The sequence below is a fragment of the Arxiozyma heterogenica genome, assembly GCF_036370985.1.
Source record: "Arxiozyma heterogenica strain weizmannii chromosome Unknown scaffold_5, whole genome shotgun sequence".
Taxonomy (NCBI): domain Eukaryota; kingdom Fungi; phylum Ascomycota; class Saccharomycetes; order Saccharomycetales; family Saccharomycetaceae; genus Arxiozyma; species Arxiozyma heterogenica.
The window spans coordinates 1,277,837-1,296,922 of record NW_027042658.1 but is presented as its reverse complement, the minus strand read 5'-3'; the positions used below and the strand labels follow the sequence as shown (position 1 = coordinate 1,296,922).

At 28.6% G+C, this 19,086-nt stretch overlaps 7 protein-coding genes and 1 non-coding gene across 8 annotated transcripts; 3 read left to right on the top strand and 5 right to left on the bottom strand.

The window, feature by feature from the left end:
• The first annotated feature begins 2,157 nt into the window (after positions 1 to 2,157).
• PWA37_004373 lies at positions 2,158 to 2,252 on the top strand. Its single transcript has one exon. It is a non-coding gene; the product is annotated as a tRNA-Phe (tRNA).
• Positions 2,253 to 5,334: 3,082 nt separating this feature from the next.
• Positions 5,335 to 6,012, bottom strand: PCL5 (Pcl5p; the record flags this gene model as incomplete). Its single annotated transcript, XM_064860863.1, has 1 exon — positions 5,335 to 6,012. The coding sequence occupies one exon, from the start codon at positions 6,010 to 6,012 to the stop codon at positions 5,335 to 5,337; it is 678 nt and encodes a 225-aa protein (XP_064717880.1).
• Positions 6,013 to 8,057: 2,045 nt separating this feature from the next.
• TRM5 (tRNA (guanine) methyltransferase) lies at positions 8,058 to 9,716 on the bottom strand (the record flags this gene model as incomplete). Its single annotated transcript, XM_064860862.1, has 1 exon — positions 8,058 to 9,716. One exon carries the CDS (start codon positions 9,714 to 9,716, stop codon positions 8,058 to 8,060), a length of 1,659 nt encoding a protein of 552 aa, XP_064717879.1.
• A 362-nt stretch (positions 9,717 to 10,078) lies between these two features.
• Positions 10,079 to 11,413, bottom strand: OMS1 (putative RNA methyltransferase; the record flags this gene model as incomplete). Its single annotated transcript, XM_064860861.1, has 1 exon — positions 10,079 to 11,413. The coding sequence occupies one exon, from the start codon at positions 11,411 to 11,413 to the stop codon at positions 10,079 to 10,081; it is 1,335 nt and encodes a 444-aa protein (XP_064717878.1).
• Positions 11,414 to 12,200: 787 nt separating this feature from the next.
• Positions 12,201 to 13,376, bottom strand: DYS1 (deoxyhypusine synthase; the record flags this gene model as incomplete). Its single annotated transcript, XM_064860860.1, has 1 exon — positions 12,201 to 13,376. One exon carries the CDS (start codon positions 13,374 to 13,376, stop codon positions 12,201 to 12,203), a length of 1,176 nt encoding a protein of 391 aa, XP_064717877.1.
• A 601-nt stretch (positions 13,377 to 13,977) lies between these two features.
• IPK1 (inositol pentakisphosphate 2-kinase) lies at positions 13,978 to 14,859 on the top strand (the record flags this gene model as incomplete). The annotated part of the gene is made up of 1 exon (XM_064860859.1): positions 13,978 to 14,859. One exon carries the CDS (start codon positions 13,978 to 13,980, stop codon positions 14,857 to 14,859), a length of 882 nt encoding a protein of 293 aa, XP_064717876.1.
• Positions 14,860 to 15,136: 277 nt separating this feature from the next.
• RAD34 (Rad34p) lies at positions 15,137 to 17,203 on the top strand (the record flags this gene model as incomplete). Its single annotated transcript, XM_064860858.1, has 1 exon — positions 15,137 to 17,203. The coding sequence occupies one exon, from the start codon at positions 15,137 to 15,139 to the stop codon at positions 17,201 to 17,203; it is 2,067 nt and encodes a 688-aa protein (XP_064717875.1).
• A 171-nt stretch (positions 17,204 to 17,374) lies between these two features.
• SSF2 (rRNA-binding ribosome biosynthesis protein) lies at positions 17,375 to 18,750 on the bottom strand (the record flags this gene model as incomplete). Its single annotated transcript, XM_064860857.1, has 2 exons — positions 17,375 to 18,191; positions 18,248 to 18,750. The coding sequence occupies 2 exons, from the start codon at positions 18,748 to 18,750 to the stop codon at positions 17,375 to 17,377; spliced, it is 1,320 nt and encodes a 439-aa protein (XP_064717874.1).
• Positions 18,751 to 19,086: the final 336 nt, after the last annotated feature.

Genomic DNA, 19,086 nt, shown 5'->3' with positions numbered 1-19,086 from the left:
ATAAGGAGATTGAAAGTAAAAAAAAAAAACCGTGTTTAATGATATTTTTATTGTATATCATACGAATTGCTATATTATTGGCAATAACAAGAATATTATATGCAGGAGTAATAGATGGTAAAGGTGCATCTATATGGGTGTTATTTAAGAAAATCTGGTAGTCAACTGATAAGAAACTAATTATTAGAGGAGGGGGAAGAATAATTAATTGAAATATCCAAGTAGAAATCCTAGTTCAATACTTTGTTTTATCTTTTTGTATTGAACTCAACACATACGTGGTACATGCTTTATCTAGTGCCAATGTTTTTTTTTTGTTTTTTTAACTTTTGTTTTAAAATTTTTTATTTTCTTCAAGTCTCTGGAAAACACTTTTATTAAAAATGAAAATACAATATTTTTGCATCCGTACACCACAGAATATAGAGAAAAGGCATATTAAAAACTGTTTATGGGTATGACAGTAACACCACTTCTATTTTCCAACAAAATAAATGCCAAGCAATGTTTTTTGTTAATCTTCTATATACAATATGATTATAAGTATTTATTAATATGAGAATATAATTACTTAGGATATTTGTTAATGTTTAAAACAAGAGCTTGCTGTTGTATTATGAGGTGGTGAAATTCTTTGCGTATTCCAGGGAAGCGCAAATAAGATTAATAGTCATTCAAGTAATCGAGACAGTAATCAATTATAGGTGATAATATAATTACTAAAACGGTCTTATATATTGAGCGGCTTATATCGAGCTAATATATTTATTCAAAGTTACTTAACTTGTTACTTGCTTGTTGTTCTCTTTTTGTTCATATATAATATATAAATTATTTACAAGAAACGGTTATGGAAGATGATCTTTTATCTTCAGAAAACGTTGTCCTTTTATATGTTTTCTGGAGCTCAATCAATTATCCAGATTAGTACATTAATAATCTGATTGATTCAAACCCTAAAATTTATTACATTAATCTAGGTGCACTAGTGGATTAGAACCGCACCTCCATTCTCTAATTATGGTTATTATTATTCTATTCAACGACAGGTCGGTGTTGTAGATCAACCTTGATATTATGATTGTAAAAAACGATTAGGGTTGAAAAAAATTGTTAGGGTTTTGTGATGATTGTCAAGAAAAGTTCTAGTTTGGATTTATAGGACTTAGGGTTTGTTGATAAATCCCACATGATTGTTGAATACTATGTAACAAAATGAAACATTCATGAAACATTAAATAGCTAATTAAGGAGAAATGTATCTACGGTGACAGTCGTTACAGAACCTCAAATAAGAAACTATCAACCCATAGTTCATATATAAAGGACCAGTACCTTGGTATCTAAATTTATATGTTTGGTTGATTTATAAAAATATGTAGCACATTGTATAATACAAAAAAGAACAAGCAATAATCGTTTAATTCTCCTAGATATATATAACGTTCTTATATATTTGTTATTGCCCTTACTATTCGTTCAATAGTACTGTTAAAAAAATTGGTCCTAAGTCCAAACTATAACATTTGCGGATCTGTGGAATAGAATAGTTATAACCATCAAGATTACATAAGATCCTGAATGAATCTAGAACCAATTAGTGTATTAATAAGCCATACATGTGCTACAACATTAGATGCTGCATAATAAAAAGATTGGATTACATAAGATCTTGGCAAATCTAGAATTTACCTATTGTTTTATTAAGTCCCACGTGTATTACTAATCACCATGATTAGAGAATTGGGATGCAGTTCTAATCCAGTAGTGCACCTAAATTAATATAATAAATTTTAGGGTTTGAATCAATCAGATTATTAATGTACTAATCTGGATAATTGATTGAGCTCCAGAAAACATATAAAAGGACAACGTTTTCTGAAGATAAAAGATCATCTTCCATAACCGTTTCTTGTAAATAATTTATATATTATATATGAACAAAAAGAGAACAACAAGCAAGTAACAAGTTAAGTAACTTTGAATAAATATATTAGCTCGATATAAGCCGCTTAATATATAAGACCGTTTTAGTAATTATACTATCGACTATAGTTGATTACTGTCTCGATTATTTGAATTACTATTAATATTATTTGCGCTTCCCTGGAATACACAAAGAACTTCACCATACCATACTACAACAGGATCTGAAGGGCGGATTTAGCTCAGTTGGGAGAGCGCCAGACTGAAGATTAGAAACTTTAGTCACTGTTATCTGGAGGTCCTGTGTTCGATCCACAGAATTCGCATTTTTTATTTTTTCATAAAATTGTATAATAACCCTGAGGTTATGTGTTTCCGATAACAGTAGTTCTTATTGAAATCTCAATAATATTTCCACTTGGATAGATATAAGATATAGACTCTTTCTATATCTCTAGATGTAATATTCCTATATATCTATATATCTATATCCCTAATCTAAGATAACCTAATAGTATACACTTATATACTATATATCTAAACCTATGTAATCCTTCGTTCCTTCTTCTTTTCTTCTTATTCGTTGCTTGGTTGTTGTTCTTCTTGGTGGCTCTCTTGTACTTATGTTGGTTACTCCTGTTTTTTTCTATGTTTGTAAAATTTTGCAAAAAGGAAAGTTTAGAAAAGTATCGTTAACCCTCAGTTTTCTAAGCAAAACCCTAAACAGTAATATTAGGGATATTACAAAAATTCCGATTGTGATGAAGCCTATAAATATAAATGTAATAGATGAAACCTTATTACAAGAGGTATATTCTTATAGAACATTAAAATAGATAAATGATTCTTGGTTGGTTGTCGTCAACTAAAGAGTTTGCAAGATCGTTTATAGTGCCATAAGGATTTCATATGTCATGTATGATAAAAACTTATTTTGTTTCTATAGATGTAATGTTAATAAAAATCGATACAATTAGGACCAGGTAATACACAGGGTATACTCAATTATCTATTCTTTTTTATTCTTGGTTTACTTTTTGTTCTGCTTAGCTGACTTCTTCTGTGCTATTGTTGTTTACTTGTATTTTACCTGTCTATACCATTTTCTTTATAGTTTTTTAGTAAAGTTTGTTTACAAAATTCTTTACAAAGAAGACTTTAGGTGAAACATTATTAATTCTTATTTTTCTAAATTTATTCTAAAAACCTTAAACACAAATATCAGAAGTATTATAGGTAAAGTGTATTTAGAAAAATAAGAAGCTTGCAAACCTGAGATATAAGAAAGTAGTTGATTCAAACTGTTATAGTTTTATTTCCATTGATATTTTACTTTCTTATCTCATTAAATATTGAATTATACTCAAAGTACGTGATATTTGAATATGACTAAATAAAAGTAGTCTAAATGTACTAAACTAATTACAAGTGGTATGTTCTATGTTTAACTCTCTTTGTTGATTCTGCTTTCTTCCTCTTTCTTTTTTTAAAAAAATAAGAGTATTTTATACGTAAGTATTTTAACCTGTTTAATTTCTTATATTCCTTTAGCGTAGTCGTGCCTATAGAGACTTCTCAAAGGGGGTTAAAGATAATTTTAGTTGTCTTTACTTTCATAAATATTTCAATTCGTAACACTACATTTTAAAGAATAATTAAGAAAAAGCTACAATATCTATTAATGTATTTTATTCACAGTATGATATGTTACAATTATAGTTAAGGTTTCCATATTGATTACATGGTATTTATCAACTATTTATGTTTTTTTGTTGGAATATCAGCCTAAACTCAGACTTTAACTATTTTATAAAAAGCATTAAATATATATTTATCCTAAACTTTACTTTTGATTTTTTTTCTTCTTGTTTTTATTAAAAACTATTTAAAAAAAAAATTGTAATGATAATTCTTTTTTTATCAAAGAATTTACATTGGTAATACATTGTTGTATTATTAATCACTAGCGGTTATATTTGCATTAAAATAATTCTTTCTTATTGCATTTACCTTTTTTTAAAAAAGGTTATTTTTAGCAATGTTGCCCTAAGTATCTGTAAGGGTTGTAATAAATAACTTAATGGATTAAGAAAATTAGTCTAAATATAAATAATTTTAGTTAGATTCTATAGAAGACCGCACCATAATCATGATGTTTTTTTCATTAACACGCTGTGGTTATTAGTTATTGTTCTTGTACTACATTAAGAATTACTTCTTGGTATCAGTACTAAGATGTATTTAAGGAATATGATTATCCTTGATATACTTCTCAATTAACGAGGGCCTCTTGAACAAAACTCGATGTAATCACCTTGCTCTGGAAATTCTCCTATCAGTTCCAATACCCTATATAAATCATTGTGCACGTGGTTGTACCAATTGTCTATCCAAATATTCAAGTGTTACCCATAAATTGATATATTTACTGGAGTCCAGTAAGGTTTCTCACAGTGGTATTATATTTCATATTGAGTGTTTCCTTTCAAAAATGTATTCGTTTTTGTTTTTATTGGTGATCAAAAATAAAAGTTTAGTTTGTAAAAAGTTGTTTTTAAAAATTTTAAAAATAGAAACTTCTATATAAAGTTAAGCTTTACCTTAGTCTGAAAATTCAAAAAGGATAATTAAAGATTAAACAAAATAAATCTGAATTCTTAAAAACACGTAGCTTTCTTTTTCAACATCTGAAAACGTTGTTTTATTCAAACATTCTTTTAATATAATATGAGATTAATCCATTCATATATACTGTATAATGTTAAAATAACTTGAAAATCTTTATAAATTAAAATAAAATATCTAAGTGTTTGAATGAGTTTATGCTGTTTTAAAAAACTAATTCTTCATCTGATTAAAAATGTATATAATAAGTAAACTACAATTAGCAAATTATCTTATTGAATTACAAAGTTAAGAATGATAAAACAATAAATAATGGAAAAATTTACAACGAAAAAAAAAAGTACAAAAGAATAGATCTGTTCATTTTATTCCAATAAGGAAGAACAAATTATGATATAATATTTATATACATTTCTTATTGATTCTTATAATTTGTCTATTTTAAGGGAATGAAGACAAAAAAAAATTTATTTTTCTTTTTAATTATTACATATATAACTCAACTACAATATTTTCTATAAAACCTCTAATATATGCTGTAAATATACGATTCAAGACCATAAAACAGTAATAAATTTCTAAATAACAAAATCAAATAAATGTTCTTCTGTTATTACATTATTTTTTTCACAGAAAAAATATATTTAGAGTATTCAACAAGCATGCATTTATATATTTAATTGAGTATCATAAATTAAATACCAAAAACCAAAAAGAAAAAACTATATATCTAATTAATTTCTTCTAAATAATATATCAGTTGCAAAAAAAAAAATAAAAGAATTAATTTATTAAAACCTTAGTTCTTTTTTCAAAATTGGCATCAATTATAGAACATGAAGAATCATACTGGACATTGTTATCATATTTTCTTTTCTTATGGGTACAAACATCATCCTTAATATCTAATGTACTTTGAGACATCTTTAAAATCCAGTGTTGTAGTATTTCTTTCTTAACATATAACGCATAATTCAATTTGTTTAAACACCAACGTTCCATGTCATTAAGCGCCTTGACACTTAGTCCAGTAATTTGGGACCATGTTTTCATTGCATATGTATTATCAGTGAGAAACTTGTGGCTAATAATCAAACAAATCAAAAATATTCTTTTTGAACATTTAGCAAACTCTGGTAACTTTGCTAAGTCTGTTTGACCCTGATACAATTTATTGACGTAGTATGATGCTAATAATGTGGTAATTTTATTACATTTTGAACGTTTCAAAATTTCAATAATAAATGGCCTTATAGATTGAATAGAGTTATCGATTGTTCCAACTTGCAAATTTTTGGTAAATTTAAATAATAAAATGGAAATATTATGAATAATTGATGCAGTGCATTTTTTGGAAGGATCCGCATGTGATGAGGATTGATAAAATGACGGAATATTATTACAATTGGTTGAAGTGGAATCTAGCCCTAAATGACTAGAATCCGGTGTAACTTGATGCATATTTTAAAACAAAACAAAACAAACAAAATACAACTTTTTCTTTCCCTTTTTTTTTTTATAATTTATTTTCACCAAATTTAGAACGGTTTATGAATTAAAACACTAAATTAATATAATAATATATTATTCAATGTTCTTTTTTTTTCCTAAGATGAAGAAACATATGCTTCTTCAGTGAATAGAATAAATCATTTTGGAAAGAATTTATATGCTTGGGTTATTAATATCCTATACCTTTGAGAAAAAAAATTAGTATTCTAACTAAAATATATGTTATGAATAGTTAAATAAAATAAAGCCTTGGTGAATGCTACTTAACGAAAAAAAGGGGGAGGGGGGAGTATGTCAAAGCAAAAGTAATCTAAAAAGTAATGTAGTAATGAATAAAAACAGTAAAATAAAAAAAAGAATAATGATACAGAAAAAAAATGATGAAAAAGAAGACGTTATATCTATCTAAATTAAAAATAGTCAGAGACTAGATATAATAAAATAGATATACCACCCACAAATCTTTATGGATCGGTGATTTCTCTTTTTCTTTTCTTAGTAGAATCTTACACACAGTGAAAATAAAAAGAAACACACATATGCAAGTATGTTAGTACGCACATCAAATTCTTTCAAGCCTTTTTTCTTGTTAGATAGGTATGTGTATATATATATTAACCTTTGTTAAATTAAAACATGATAAAACTACAAAAAAAAAAGAATTAAAAGCGGAGTAAGGCAACAAAAATAATTTTCAAGAAAACAAAAGAAGGGAAGCAGCAAAAAAAAAAAGAAATTAGTCAATCCCGAGAAACAAATTCTTATTACGAAGAAAAATTTAGTTAGTGGCACCCAAAGGAGAAAAAAAAGAAAAGTAAAGTAAAGCATACCTGCGATCGAGATATCGGAGTGCTTACTATTATTGTACACAGATTAAAGGTTTGGTACACTGAAAGCAATGAGATCAGTCATATCAGGTTTCCTTTAAGTGTGAATCCAATCCCCCCCTTTCCCTGTTGCGATAGAAAATTTCCCACTGTAAAATATTGAATTATGACAATATCTTGGGCATTCCCTATTCTTTGATCTTTCTTATTTCACAGATGAAAATTTCCGTTTAATGAGTCACTTTCCAATTTTCTTGGATAAAAAAACATCATCATCATCTCTCAAATGGCTTTGAAAACAAATAAATAAAAAAAAAAGATTTTGGAAAAATTACAAAATGCTACATACCCTAAAGAAAACTTTGAAAAAAGGAAACAAATATCAACAAAACCCTCAAAGGATGAAATAAACTGAAATTTTATCCTTTCCTTTGCTAGCTAATACTCAATTAAAAAGCCAAAGATAAAAAAAAAAGAAAAGTTTTCAATAGTCCTACTTTTTCTGTCAAGGCAAAAAAGGAAAAACTCATATCAAAACTTGTTCCTTGACCTTACACCTTGACATCTATGATACTTTTTTGCTGTTGGACTTCACCCAACCTTATCTTATCATACCTTTCTCTCTTTCCTTATTTTTTGATAGTGAATATTTTATGGAAAAAAAATATATCCACACTTATTTACTAAATATTTCTGTGATTTCTCAAATTATTACTATCCATTAAAAAGGACGCTATTTACAATCAAAAAAGTTGTTTTCTCATTATTATGGTACCAATTCCATCAATAACGTCATAAGTGCTGTTAATTAGCATAATAGTTAGTTTTTAAGCAAAACCAAAAAAAAGATATGCAAAGTTCCATAATCTCAATACACTAGGAGCTTCCTCCAATCTTATACGTCGTTATGCGATTGATCATAAAATGACTTCTTATCTTCACTTGTAATTTCCTATCTTTACTTACCTTCTAGAACTTCCTACCCTTAATCTCACATATTCTTGTCAACCAAAAAAAAAAAGAAAAGAAAATTTCCATAAAGCCAGTCATTCCTCATCCAACTTTGTCAATAATCAATACTATACATTACATTATTTTTGTTACTACCATTATTATAATAATAAACACACTATTCACATTTATTTAACCTATATTTGTTTGAATTATCTATGAATTGTTTTGATGTATAAAGGCCAATGTTCTAGGTAATTTATAACTAACGCAAAACATGGGTTTTGTAGGTGATACTTTACGGACAAGATGGAATGATAATTCATTAAATGGTAAGATATCTGGTGTTGTATTCATGGATTTTAGTATTCTCTGATACACTCTTTCATGTAACTCTTCCATTGTCAAATTTTCATCGTTTCCATATTTCTCAAAGCAATGAACATGGATCCATGGCATTTTACTGATGCAGTTTGACTCTGAAATAGAGGCATACAATCCAACAAAATTACCAAGGAAATCAATAGCGCTATCTGGTAAGTTCATAACAAAATGACTAATTTCGTGTGGTATCTTAATAGTTTTTGTCTTTGGTTCTAACAATACCTTTTCTACCACTTCTATATTATTATTATTATTATTATTATTATTATTATTATTATTATTATTATTATTATTATTATTATTATTATTATTCTTGTTGTTATTATAGCTACTGCCATTGTAATCATGCTTGCCATTATCAATAGATTGGATCATTTTTTGTTTCTTTCTATGATGATAACTGACTTTAATAGGCATAATTATTTCTCCATTTTCATGTTCTTTAATAAATTGGTCCAACAAATCTGTTGACTGTCTTATAAATTGAGCCCCATCTAAATTAAATGGTTTAACCATTAGTCCAACCTTATTAACCTTAATATTCTCTTTTAAATATTTGAAGCTTTCTGGATTTAAGTCGTTAGCCAATACAATTACTTCTTTTTTACCAGCAGGAATCGCAAAGGGTCCTACACCTGCAAACACATCACAAACAACTTCACCTGGTTGGAAATAGTTGCTGACTAATCTGTCATGTTCTGTATGCAACCTAGAATTCCAATAAACCTTACTAAAATCAAATTTAAAAATACAATTAGATTCTCTTTGTTCTACAACTAAGGAATCACTCTTACCTGCAATAACTTTCATCGGGAAAGTTCTAAATTTAGTGGCAATAGAACTGACTTTATCCACAACACATTCAATCTTGTTGTTCTTGTCTAAAATAACCTGACCAATCAAGGAATCGTATGATTTAAATTCCTTTCTTAAATTCAAATGTGCAATATGACCAGTGATAGTAAAACCTGTAGGAACCTCATCTAGATATTCCTCTGGAAGAACACTTCTTAAGATATCCTCAGCTTTCCAATAATTATAATCCAACACATATTCATAAGGTAAAATTTCTGCTTGAGTATCCTTCAAATACTCTAAAACCTCACTAGGAAGCTTTTCAGAAATTTCATCAGGTGATGCTATAGTATCTGTTAATAAGACACCCTTAGTAACAATATTATTGTCACATGCTAGCGTTTTATTCCTACTATCATGCTGAATAGAATCCAATTTTATAACATGAGGAATTCTTGGAACACGAAGAATATACGCCTTATATTTTTTTGCAAATTCACTGATATGTTTTGGATTTGGAAATTTGACAACACATAATGGTATTTTTTTTATAAAAAATGACCTATCCAAAACTTTCATATTACGATTAATTGGAGGAGCATATTTACTAGAATGCAAAGTCGACATTTTAATAACACTTGTTGTTCTCTTCAACAACCAAATTAATCTATTTGAGACTGATATATTTTTGAACATCTAACAACATATACAAAGATATTGAAGAAACATATAAGTACATTAGTGACTGAATTAGAAACACAAAGAATTTATGACCTAGTCTATCCTGGTTTTTCCAAGGATTATCTCATTTTTAACCAATATATACGCGTAAGAACTTTCTCTAATTTGTTTATTTTTTTTATTATATTTTCTCGATCAATATTTTTCCGATGCCCAAAAAATATGGCTCTAAAAGAATTTTATTTACAGATATATATATATATTTACAACATATATGTACTCTAATACCCTCTATATGTACTAATGTAGCAGCACTTTTCATACACACAACCAACCGCTAACATAAAATAGTCTTCTTCAATCACCTATAGACTGATTTACTCTTTTGAATCCTTGTACCTATTCGTAAGTGAAGGTCCTATATATTTCTCAAAGAATCCAACTTCATCTTTTCTCTTAGCATCACCTTTCTTTTTAGCAACAATACACCAGATAGTACCTAAATGACATCTTTTTTCCTCCACAATTTCCAATCCAGAATCATCTAGTATTTCACCTATATCAAGGTTCCAACGACAACCCCATGTTTCCAATCTTTTAGCAGCTCTTTTATCTAAAATCTTGTTAATCATATTATATTGACCACGACCATGTTCTAAAAGAACTATTCTACCGTGTGGTTTCAATAAGGAGGCGAAATTTTTAAGGGCATTTACTGGATCCTCATGAGAACATAAACCAAATGCCTCTACAATAGTATCATATTTTACTCTTTCCTTATCACCAGCAATATTTGCCAAATTTTCGGCTCTACCTTGAACAAATGCTGCCTTATCAAATGTTGGGAATTTCTGTCTAAATTTCTTATTTGTAATATCAATCATTGCCCTTGATGAGTCTAGAAATGTTATTGAATTAATATTATCAAGTTTTATGTAAGGGATATTTCTACCTGTACCACAGGAAACTTCAAGAACATCACCAGTACAATGTTTCATTAACCACCTACGTCTTTTCCCCATCCTGACTACTTTTTCTTCAAAGTTGATATCTTTATCATACTGTTCAGCTTTAACATCATAAAAGGGAGTTGTATCTCTTGCAGGTAAAATATCCTTATTAAGCTTATTTTGATCATTATTTGGTAAAACTATCCCATCAAAATCTTCAATCCCCTCTTCAGTTTTCATCTTCTCATACTGTTCTAACTTCAATTGATCTCTCGTCCTTAGTTTTCCCTTCAATTCTTTAATCCTTAATTTCTCATATTCATTAATATTACCAGATTCCAATTTACTTTCAAGTGTCTCCAATTCTTTCTCCTTTACGTACAACTTTTTCATAAATGACACACCATAAATCAAAAATACGACATAAGCAGCAATTAAACATTTGGTCATACCTTTTGTAAATTTTTCAGATCTAGCAATTGCCCCCCATCTAATAAACCAATTTGGTGAATTCAACATTTCTTCGAATTTTTCCTTATCGATCTCTTCTTTAGTCTTAATTCTACGAATTTTCCTATCCCTTTGTACACCATTATGGAAATTACTCTTTGGATCTATTGTTGAGTGAAGTCCTCTATTTGTTATTAAATTAACACGACTACTATGATTTAAAAAAATATATCTTGCAGATAATTCGGCTTTCCATACATTAGTTACAACACCAATCCTTTTTGAAAATATTCCTCTATAGTTACCTACCATTCTTGCAAGTGTTTATTTCTCAATGAGGGTAACGACAAACTGTTTCCTTATGAAAAATCCTTAATATTTGATAAATTCCATAATACAGAGCCCCCTTTGTCTTCCTCATTACCGTTCTTTTTGATTTATCATAACTATGATTTATTTTTGTAATAGTATTTATTAATTTTTTTTGGTCCCTCGAACGTTCGGAGAAAAATCATTTACAATTTATTTAGGGAGAATAATCTTCCTTTTTGTCAAAGGTGTTTCGAAATATATTTGCTTTCATATACCTTCTATTACACAGCATTTTATTTTACCAATTCATTTTCATAGTTTGTTAAAGTACTAAACAACAAAAAATACATTATTACTAACAAAATGCATTATTGTAATCCCCTCATTGAAAAGCAGTAAAAATAAAATAAAATGGAATAAATACTTCTTAGATTCCATGAAATCCCAATAATATTGGACATATTGGCTATTAATACAAAAAAAGCATAGATCTTATAATTACTTGATTTTATATTTATATAAAATGAAAATATCAAATTCAAAGAAAAAAAAGATAGGTATACACAATTATTAATATATAAATATATTAAAAACAAAAAGTGCATATGTTAAAAGTAACAACATTATTAAAGTTCAAATAAAATTCGTAAGTAAAATCATATAAATCATCTGTCTTAGTTAATGATAATAACACCCAGTAAGGATGATACAGGGACATAAAAAACCAAGGAAAAATACAAAAAAAATATTAATGAATCTGCAAACATCCACATGCATATTTTTTAAATTATTCATCCTTTTCAAATTTTTTTTCCAAAGGTTTACCATTAGCAAATGTTGCTGCCACAATCAATGGGAAAACAGTAGTGACTTCGGAATAAAGTTTAACAGATTCCGCTTCTGCTTTAATCTTACCCCAAGAAACTGCTTCATCTGGTCTAGCACCTGCATCAGAACCATCATATTCTTGGGCAGTGTTAATATAAACAGCCCAATCAGCACCATTCCTCATCAAACAAGCATTTGCAATATGATGTTTAATGATTCCACCACCAAGAATGATCATACCGGCCCTAGCAGCTTCCATAGAGATAGAGTTGATCTTACGAATATCAGAAACAATATCTAATCTTAATTGATTTGGAGAAGCTTTGAAAGTGTGAAAAAATAACATATCACCAATGGAACCATCTGTGATGGCAGGACAGAAGACAGGAATATTATTTTTGTAAGCCCAGTATAAAACAGAACTTTCATCATTAATTTCTTTACCCATTCTATGACACAACTTAGATGGAGTCCAAATTGGAGATTCCACATCGCTGCTAGCTTCTAAACATGAATCACCATGTTTCTTAATATATTCATCTTGCTCTTCTAACATCTTATCTAAGATTGGAACCATCCATTCCTCAAATTTACAATAGTTATCGTTTGGAACCAATAAATTACCAATTCTGTTCATACCTTCTTCACGAAGGGTCTTACCATTCAACGTAAAATCACCCATATAGGTTGGTGCCAAACATTTAATGATATCTTCTTCAACACCACCAGCAGTTGTAACCAAGACATCAACCATCTTATGTTGAACCAAATATCTTAAAGTTTCTCTTAACCCAGAACTGATTAGATTGGAGGTGTAACCCATGAAAATTGTAGCTTTTTGATATCCATCGTCATCAAACAATCCCTTTCTTTCATGCTCTGGCAAATCATCATGATGCTTACCTCTCCATTGTCTCATATGATCAACAATCTCACAGGCTCTACCGATAGAAGAAGCTTGGAAACCCATGTTTTTCATAGCAGCAACCAAATCAGATGCACGCATATCTATGGCTTTATCATCAGAGTAATCGATACCTTTGACAACAACTGATCCCTCTGGGACTGGGACTGATTTCATCAAGACTGCTTCTTGAAGGATATCTGGCAATTTTTCATTTAAGTCTCCTGACATGTTTCAATTGCTTTATAATGTTTCACACACACTGAGTTTGTATGGCAGCTCCTCTAATATACAATATAATTAATAGTAGTATTATTAATCAAACAATACCTTAAACAAAAAACACCCCTTATAAACTACCTAAGAAAGCAGTCTACTAAAATGTACGCAGTCTGCATATTGTAGCATGTATTGAGAAAGTGTGCTATGTTATCTAGAGAACTATTGTTTATGGTAACTCTCTATTTTCTGTCATCTAAAACTGCGAGGGAAAAGGAAAAAAAACAGAGAAAAATTTTTTTTTTTTTTTTTACTTTTTCTTGATCTTTGTTTCTTTAGGTGACTGTGCCTTCCAGAAAAAACAAAGAAACAAAAACAACTCACCTCGAGTCTTTGAACTGCCTGACAAATAGCATCTGACAATACCAAAAGTGATATTTTTACATATTGTTGCTGTGAATATTTGGCTTGGCACCATCCAGCATTCTTTACATTCCTTACTTTAAGGTATGAGTACCAAACAGAGTTAGTATTAACAGTTATAAGAAATCCAAAAACAAAAAACTAAAAAAGAGAGAAAAAGGAAAAAGAGAATATGCACTAACATATTGCCATGAATAAAATTCACTTAGTCAGCAAAGGGAATGCTAATATTGTAATTTCTATTGAGAATGATGACATTTTATATCGACTAGGTATTAAATTTAAGAGTTTGGAGACCAATAATGAATACACTCTCAAAAATTGGTCTTTTATACAAAAAGAAATAATTCCAATCTTCGGTAGTTATTTATGTCCTATGGAACTTTGTGATTTAAACTTATCATTAAATTTAACAAAGCTTTATTCGCAATATGTTTTATTGGATTCTATAAAATCTAATTCAATTTTCTGTTTTAAACTACCAAACTTGAATCCACATTTATCCACTGCAAAGTGTTTACATAACGATCATCAAACACGTTTATTTTATAATAATATTCAAAACACTCTTATCATGGAAATTAAACCTAAATGGCTACACAATCCGTTAGAATATTGCAGAAATTGCACTCATAATAAATATAAAGGTAGAAATATTAATTATTGCTACAGAAAACTACTGTTCCAAAGAGGTGAATATATTAAAGAAATCTTTAAAAATATTAATATTCTAGAAGAGCAATTAGGCATTATGAACGATTATTTTTCAACCGAGGATAATATTCTGCAAATTATTTATAATGAACAATCTAAAATACATCACCTTATAATTGAAAGTGGTAATGAGGAAAAACTACCTTTACTAATGACATTAAGAGATGTGACTTGTTTCATTAAATGGCAATTCTTTCGGAAGAATTTCAATAATAACAGGACTACCAAGTCCACATTAAATGCAAATGTAGAAGCATTAATAGTTGATGTTGATTTGAAAACGCCAGAAAAGAAAATATATTGGGGAAATATGGAAAAACAATTAAATTCATACACAAATAAGGTGTATCATCAATAACGACATTGAAAGATCTTCAAAATTCCATCTTATTGATTTCTATTATTGTTTTATCTTTGCCCTTGTCTTTTTTTTTGTAGCGATACTTACGTAAGTTAGATTTACTCTAGTACTTATCCAAATACACTGTTCAATGTATTTGTTCTTGCTCTTTATAATTGTTTTGTATTTTCTATTATTAGAATTGAAAATTAAAAAAAAGATCCTTTTAGTATAAACATACAGTCATTCCAACAGTTAAATATAAATAAACTCTTAGCTAATATATTGTGTAACAATGAAACGTAAACAGTCTATCGTTGAGGACATTTTAGATAATGATTCAGAATATGATTTGCTCTTTCCTTCTTCAGATTTCGATTCCGATACAAACGTTAGCTTAGGAGCAGAGCAAGTGCCAGACAACGAGGAAGAATTACTATCTGACATTGAATGGGAAGAAGTCCCACTAGGAATAACCAAAAAGAATATACAGTTACCTATTGTTGACTTACAACTCATAATTGATAAAAAAAATGAACAGAAAACAAACAAAAAAAAATCATCCATTCTTTTTGAAAAGAGGAAGTTGTTTATTGACTATAAAAAATTAACTTTTAGTATAAACATTATTTTAATTCCATTTCTACTTCACACACTACTGCAAAGAGCTAACTGGACGAAAGATGCTAGATTGAATAGAAGATTGAAAAAATCAGTACCTAAGTTAATTCAACAAAAATTCTTTAACTTCAAATATAAAAAGATTAAGACCAAGAAGGAAGAAAACTTGTTATCTACCCTTTTACTAGGTCTAGTACACTGGTTTCGAACACATTATAAAATTAATAGCAATGGATTCCGTCAACATCCAAATCGATTACGATACCTATATAGCAAGAAGTCAGGATCCGACTATGATTATGTTCTAAATAACTCAACACACTTTTACGGTACTCGACCCACTATTTCTTTATGCAATCCGTTAGAAGATATTAGGCAAATGGCTAGAAACAAAATGTCTAATAGAGATATTTTATTGTTATTCTTTGTTGTTATTTTACAAAATCTAATTAATACTGATAATTATGAAATATCAATATGTTTTGCCATCCCCTTAATAAATTATGAATCAATACGGACAAATTCAAAACAAAAGATGTTATTTGAAGTCCCAAATCGTTTTGATTCTGACTTACTTTATCCTTATTTTTGGATAGAATTAAATAATTATGGTAAATTAATTGTAGTAGATCCGCTTGTCTTTTTGAAAGATCAAGAAATAGTTAATATAACAAACCCCGATATTCCGTTGAACTATTTTGGAAACAATTTTACCACTAGTCAAATGTTTCTGTTTGTTTCTAGGATAAATTTGAAGACATTCCAGATTACAGATATTTCACCAAGATACATCAAAAATTTGACATATCGATATTTCAAACACGTCCCATATCGTAATAAATTTCCAAACTCTTCTGACTATAAATTATATCAATGGTATTTGAAATGTTTACAAAGATTAAACCAATCAAATACTTCATCCAAGATGACTATTAATAATCAAAAATTTTGTTCGTTATTAGCTTATAGAAACTTTGAATATCCCAAGACATTCAAAGAACTGAAAAAGTCTGATAATTTTGCCATACCTTACAATTTAAAAACTAATGAGATAATTAATCCATGTGCAAAATCCATTGGTATTTGTAAAATATCAAAATCTGAGGTCCCATTATATTGGAAGAGTGATCTATTGGAATTGAAAAGTCGACAACATTGGAGTATTCTTGGAAGAACAATAAAACCTGACAGTGTTGCATTAAAAACTAAGAAATATATACCAATGAGAAATAAACGACATAGGAGATATAAAAATGAATATGAAATTAGAGAATTATATTCTATAGATCAAACAGTACAAACACTGAAACTTTCTGAGTATAAGGTTAATAAATATGGAACATTGGAAAGAATTACAAGTGTTTTGGACTATAAAAATAAATTTGGTAATGTTGATATCTATTTAGACTATATGAAACCTAAAGGATTTTCTATTTTACGTTTAAACGATTATAAGATCAAAGTTAAAACTCTCCTAAAAAAATATAATAAACACCAAAATCATCAACAAAAAATAGAATATGTGGATATAGTTAGTGGATTTAATTTTAGGGAACAGCCTGGTTATGCTATTCCAGTGATAAATTCTATTTTATTGAATAACTACGACTATTCAAAAACTATAAAATTAATTAATAATGAAATAGAAATCGAATCATTGAAGAGTTGGGATCTTTTATTAAAAAAATTACAAATAAAAAACAGATTAATAAATACCTATGATAAAACAGAAGAAGTATAATAAAAAGAAAGTTAACAAATCATCTATCTCTTTAAAATAAATTTATTGACAATCAGTGTTCTAAATTTAACAGTTTTCTTTTAAAGAGAAAAAGTAAAAAAATAAATTATTACTGGTTCTGTTATACAAATATAATTTATATACATACATATATATATATATATACATATGTTACATGGCGTCTTCAACTTCACTAAATAGGTCACTGTCAATATCATCTGGTACATCACTAAAATGATCTTCTGAATCAATTTCACTATCACTCTCTTCAGAGGTATTTTGATCTTCATTTAACTTATCTTGATCTTCAAGCTCCTTTCTTGCATTTCTCCTTTCCAGTTTTCTTTGTTTTTTGGCTTCCTTTGCAGCTTTTTTCTTAGCAATATTTGCTTCTTGTTCCTTTTTTCTTTGTTCTTTTAATCTTAGTTTAGCTTGGTGTCTCCTTTCTAGTAATCTTATTTCTTCATCAGTCTTATGAACAAATTCATGATGCAATACTTTTCCTGAACAAATACCTTCTTCAATTTTAACCAATCTTAAATTTAATCTCGGACCCACTTCAGTTAAACGGATAGCTTTCTTTCTTGGAGCCATATATGGTATATTATTAGTATTAGTACTAACTTCTCTTTTCCCCTCTCCTTCATCATCCTCATTTTCTAAACCTGTCTCTACATCCAATTTTGGTTTTTTCGATTGTTTTATAACACCAATTTTATTATTTTGATTGTTCTCAGATATTTTAACAATTGCATCTTCATCATCTTCCATTTCAGATTCTGATGTATATGCGTTAATGTCATGATCAAGGATTAAAGACGATATGTCTTTCTTTCTATGAAGATTTGGTAAAGACTTGTTTAAATGTGTCTTTGCATTATACAATTTTTTCAAATTTCTTGATAACTCCACGTCTTTAACATCGATAAAATAGTGACGCAAAGAGATTTCTTTTGTCACCGAATCCTTATGTAACATCAGAACTCTTCTAATCGAATTCAATTGTGTCTTATTTGGATTTAAGGGGGGAAAACGTTTTGAAACATTGAAATTATAATTTTTTCCACGTTATTATCTTCACTTTCCTTGTCATTATTATTCTTTGTATTGAACCCATTTAAGACCAATAGGGGTGGATTCAAAACATCTTCTTTGTTCAAGGATTTGGGTCTCTTTAAGAATTTCTTAATATCTTTACTTAAAGAGTAATTCAGCACATTAAAAGTGATAGTTGGACCCTTTGGTGTTCTTGCTACTTTTAGAGAGACGTTACCAGTCTTTTCAGATTGTGTGAAAATAAAAAGATGAGAGACATCTAATGGACCACACATGACGACAAAATCCTTCAACTTATTCGATTTTCTCTCCTTCAATTTGATTGCAGTATACGGTTGCATAATTTGACGGAAATCTTTAACTAATTGATTCAAAGAATGGTTAGATAGAGAGGTTTGACCTACTCTGATGACCATAGATTTAGGAATGCCTTTCAATGCTTCCTGATCTATGGGAACATGTGTTCTCTTTTTGGTTCTTCTTTTAGCCATATTTCTTATTTATACCAGTTGTTACAATTTATATATATATATATATATATCTGTAAGTACAGAATTTCGTATTATTGGCTATAATACAGTTTTCTAGTTCCAAAAAAAAAACAGAATAATAGAGTATAGACAGAATAATAACGTTGTAATAGTTATGATGGGTAAAAAGAGTTAATAAGTTTTTAACTATAGTACCATTTAAACTTCTGTACACTTACATGTATACATAAATACATATAAACATATACACCACTATCTACAGTAGAAAAACAGATTATTAGTTATATTTTTTTTTTCATCTCATCGCAAAGAGGAACAAGAAGAAACAACAGGAAA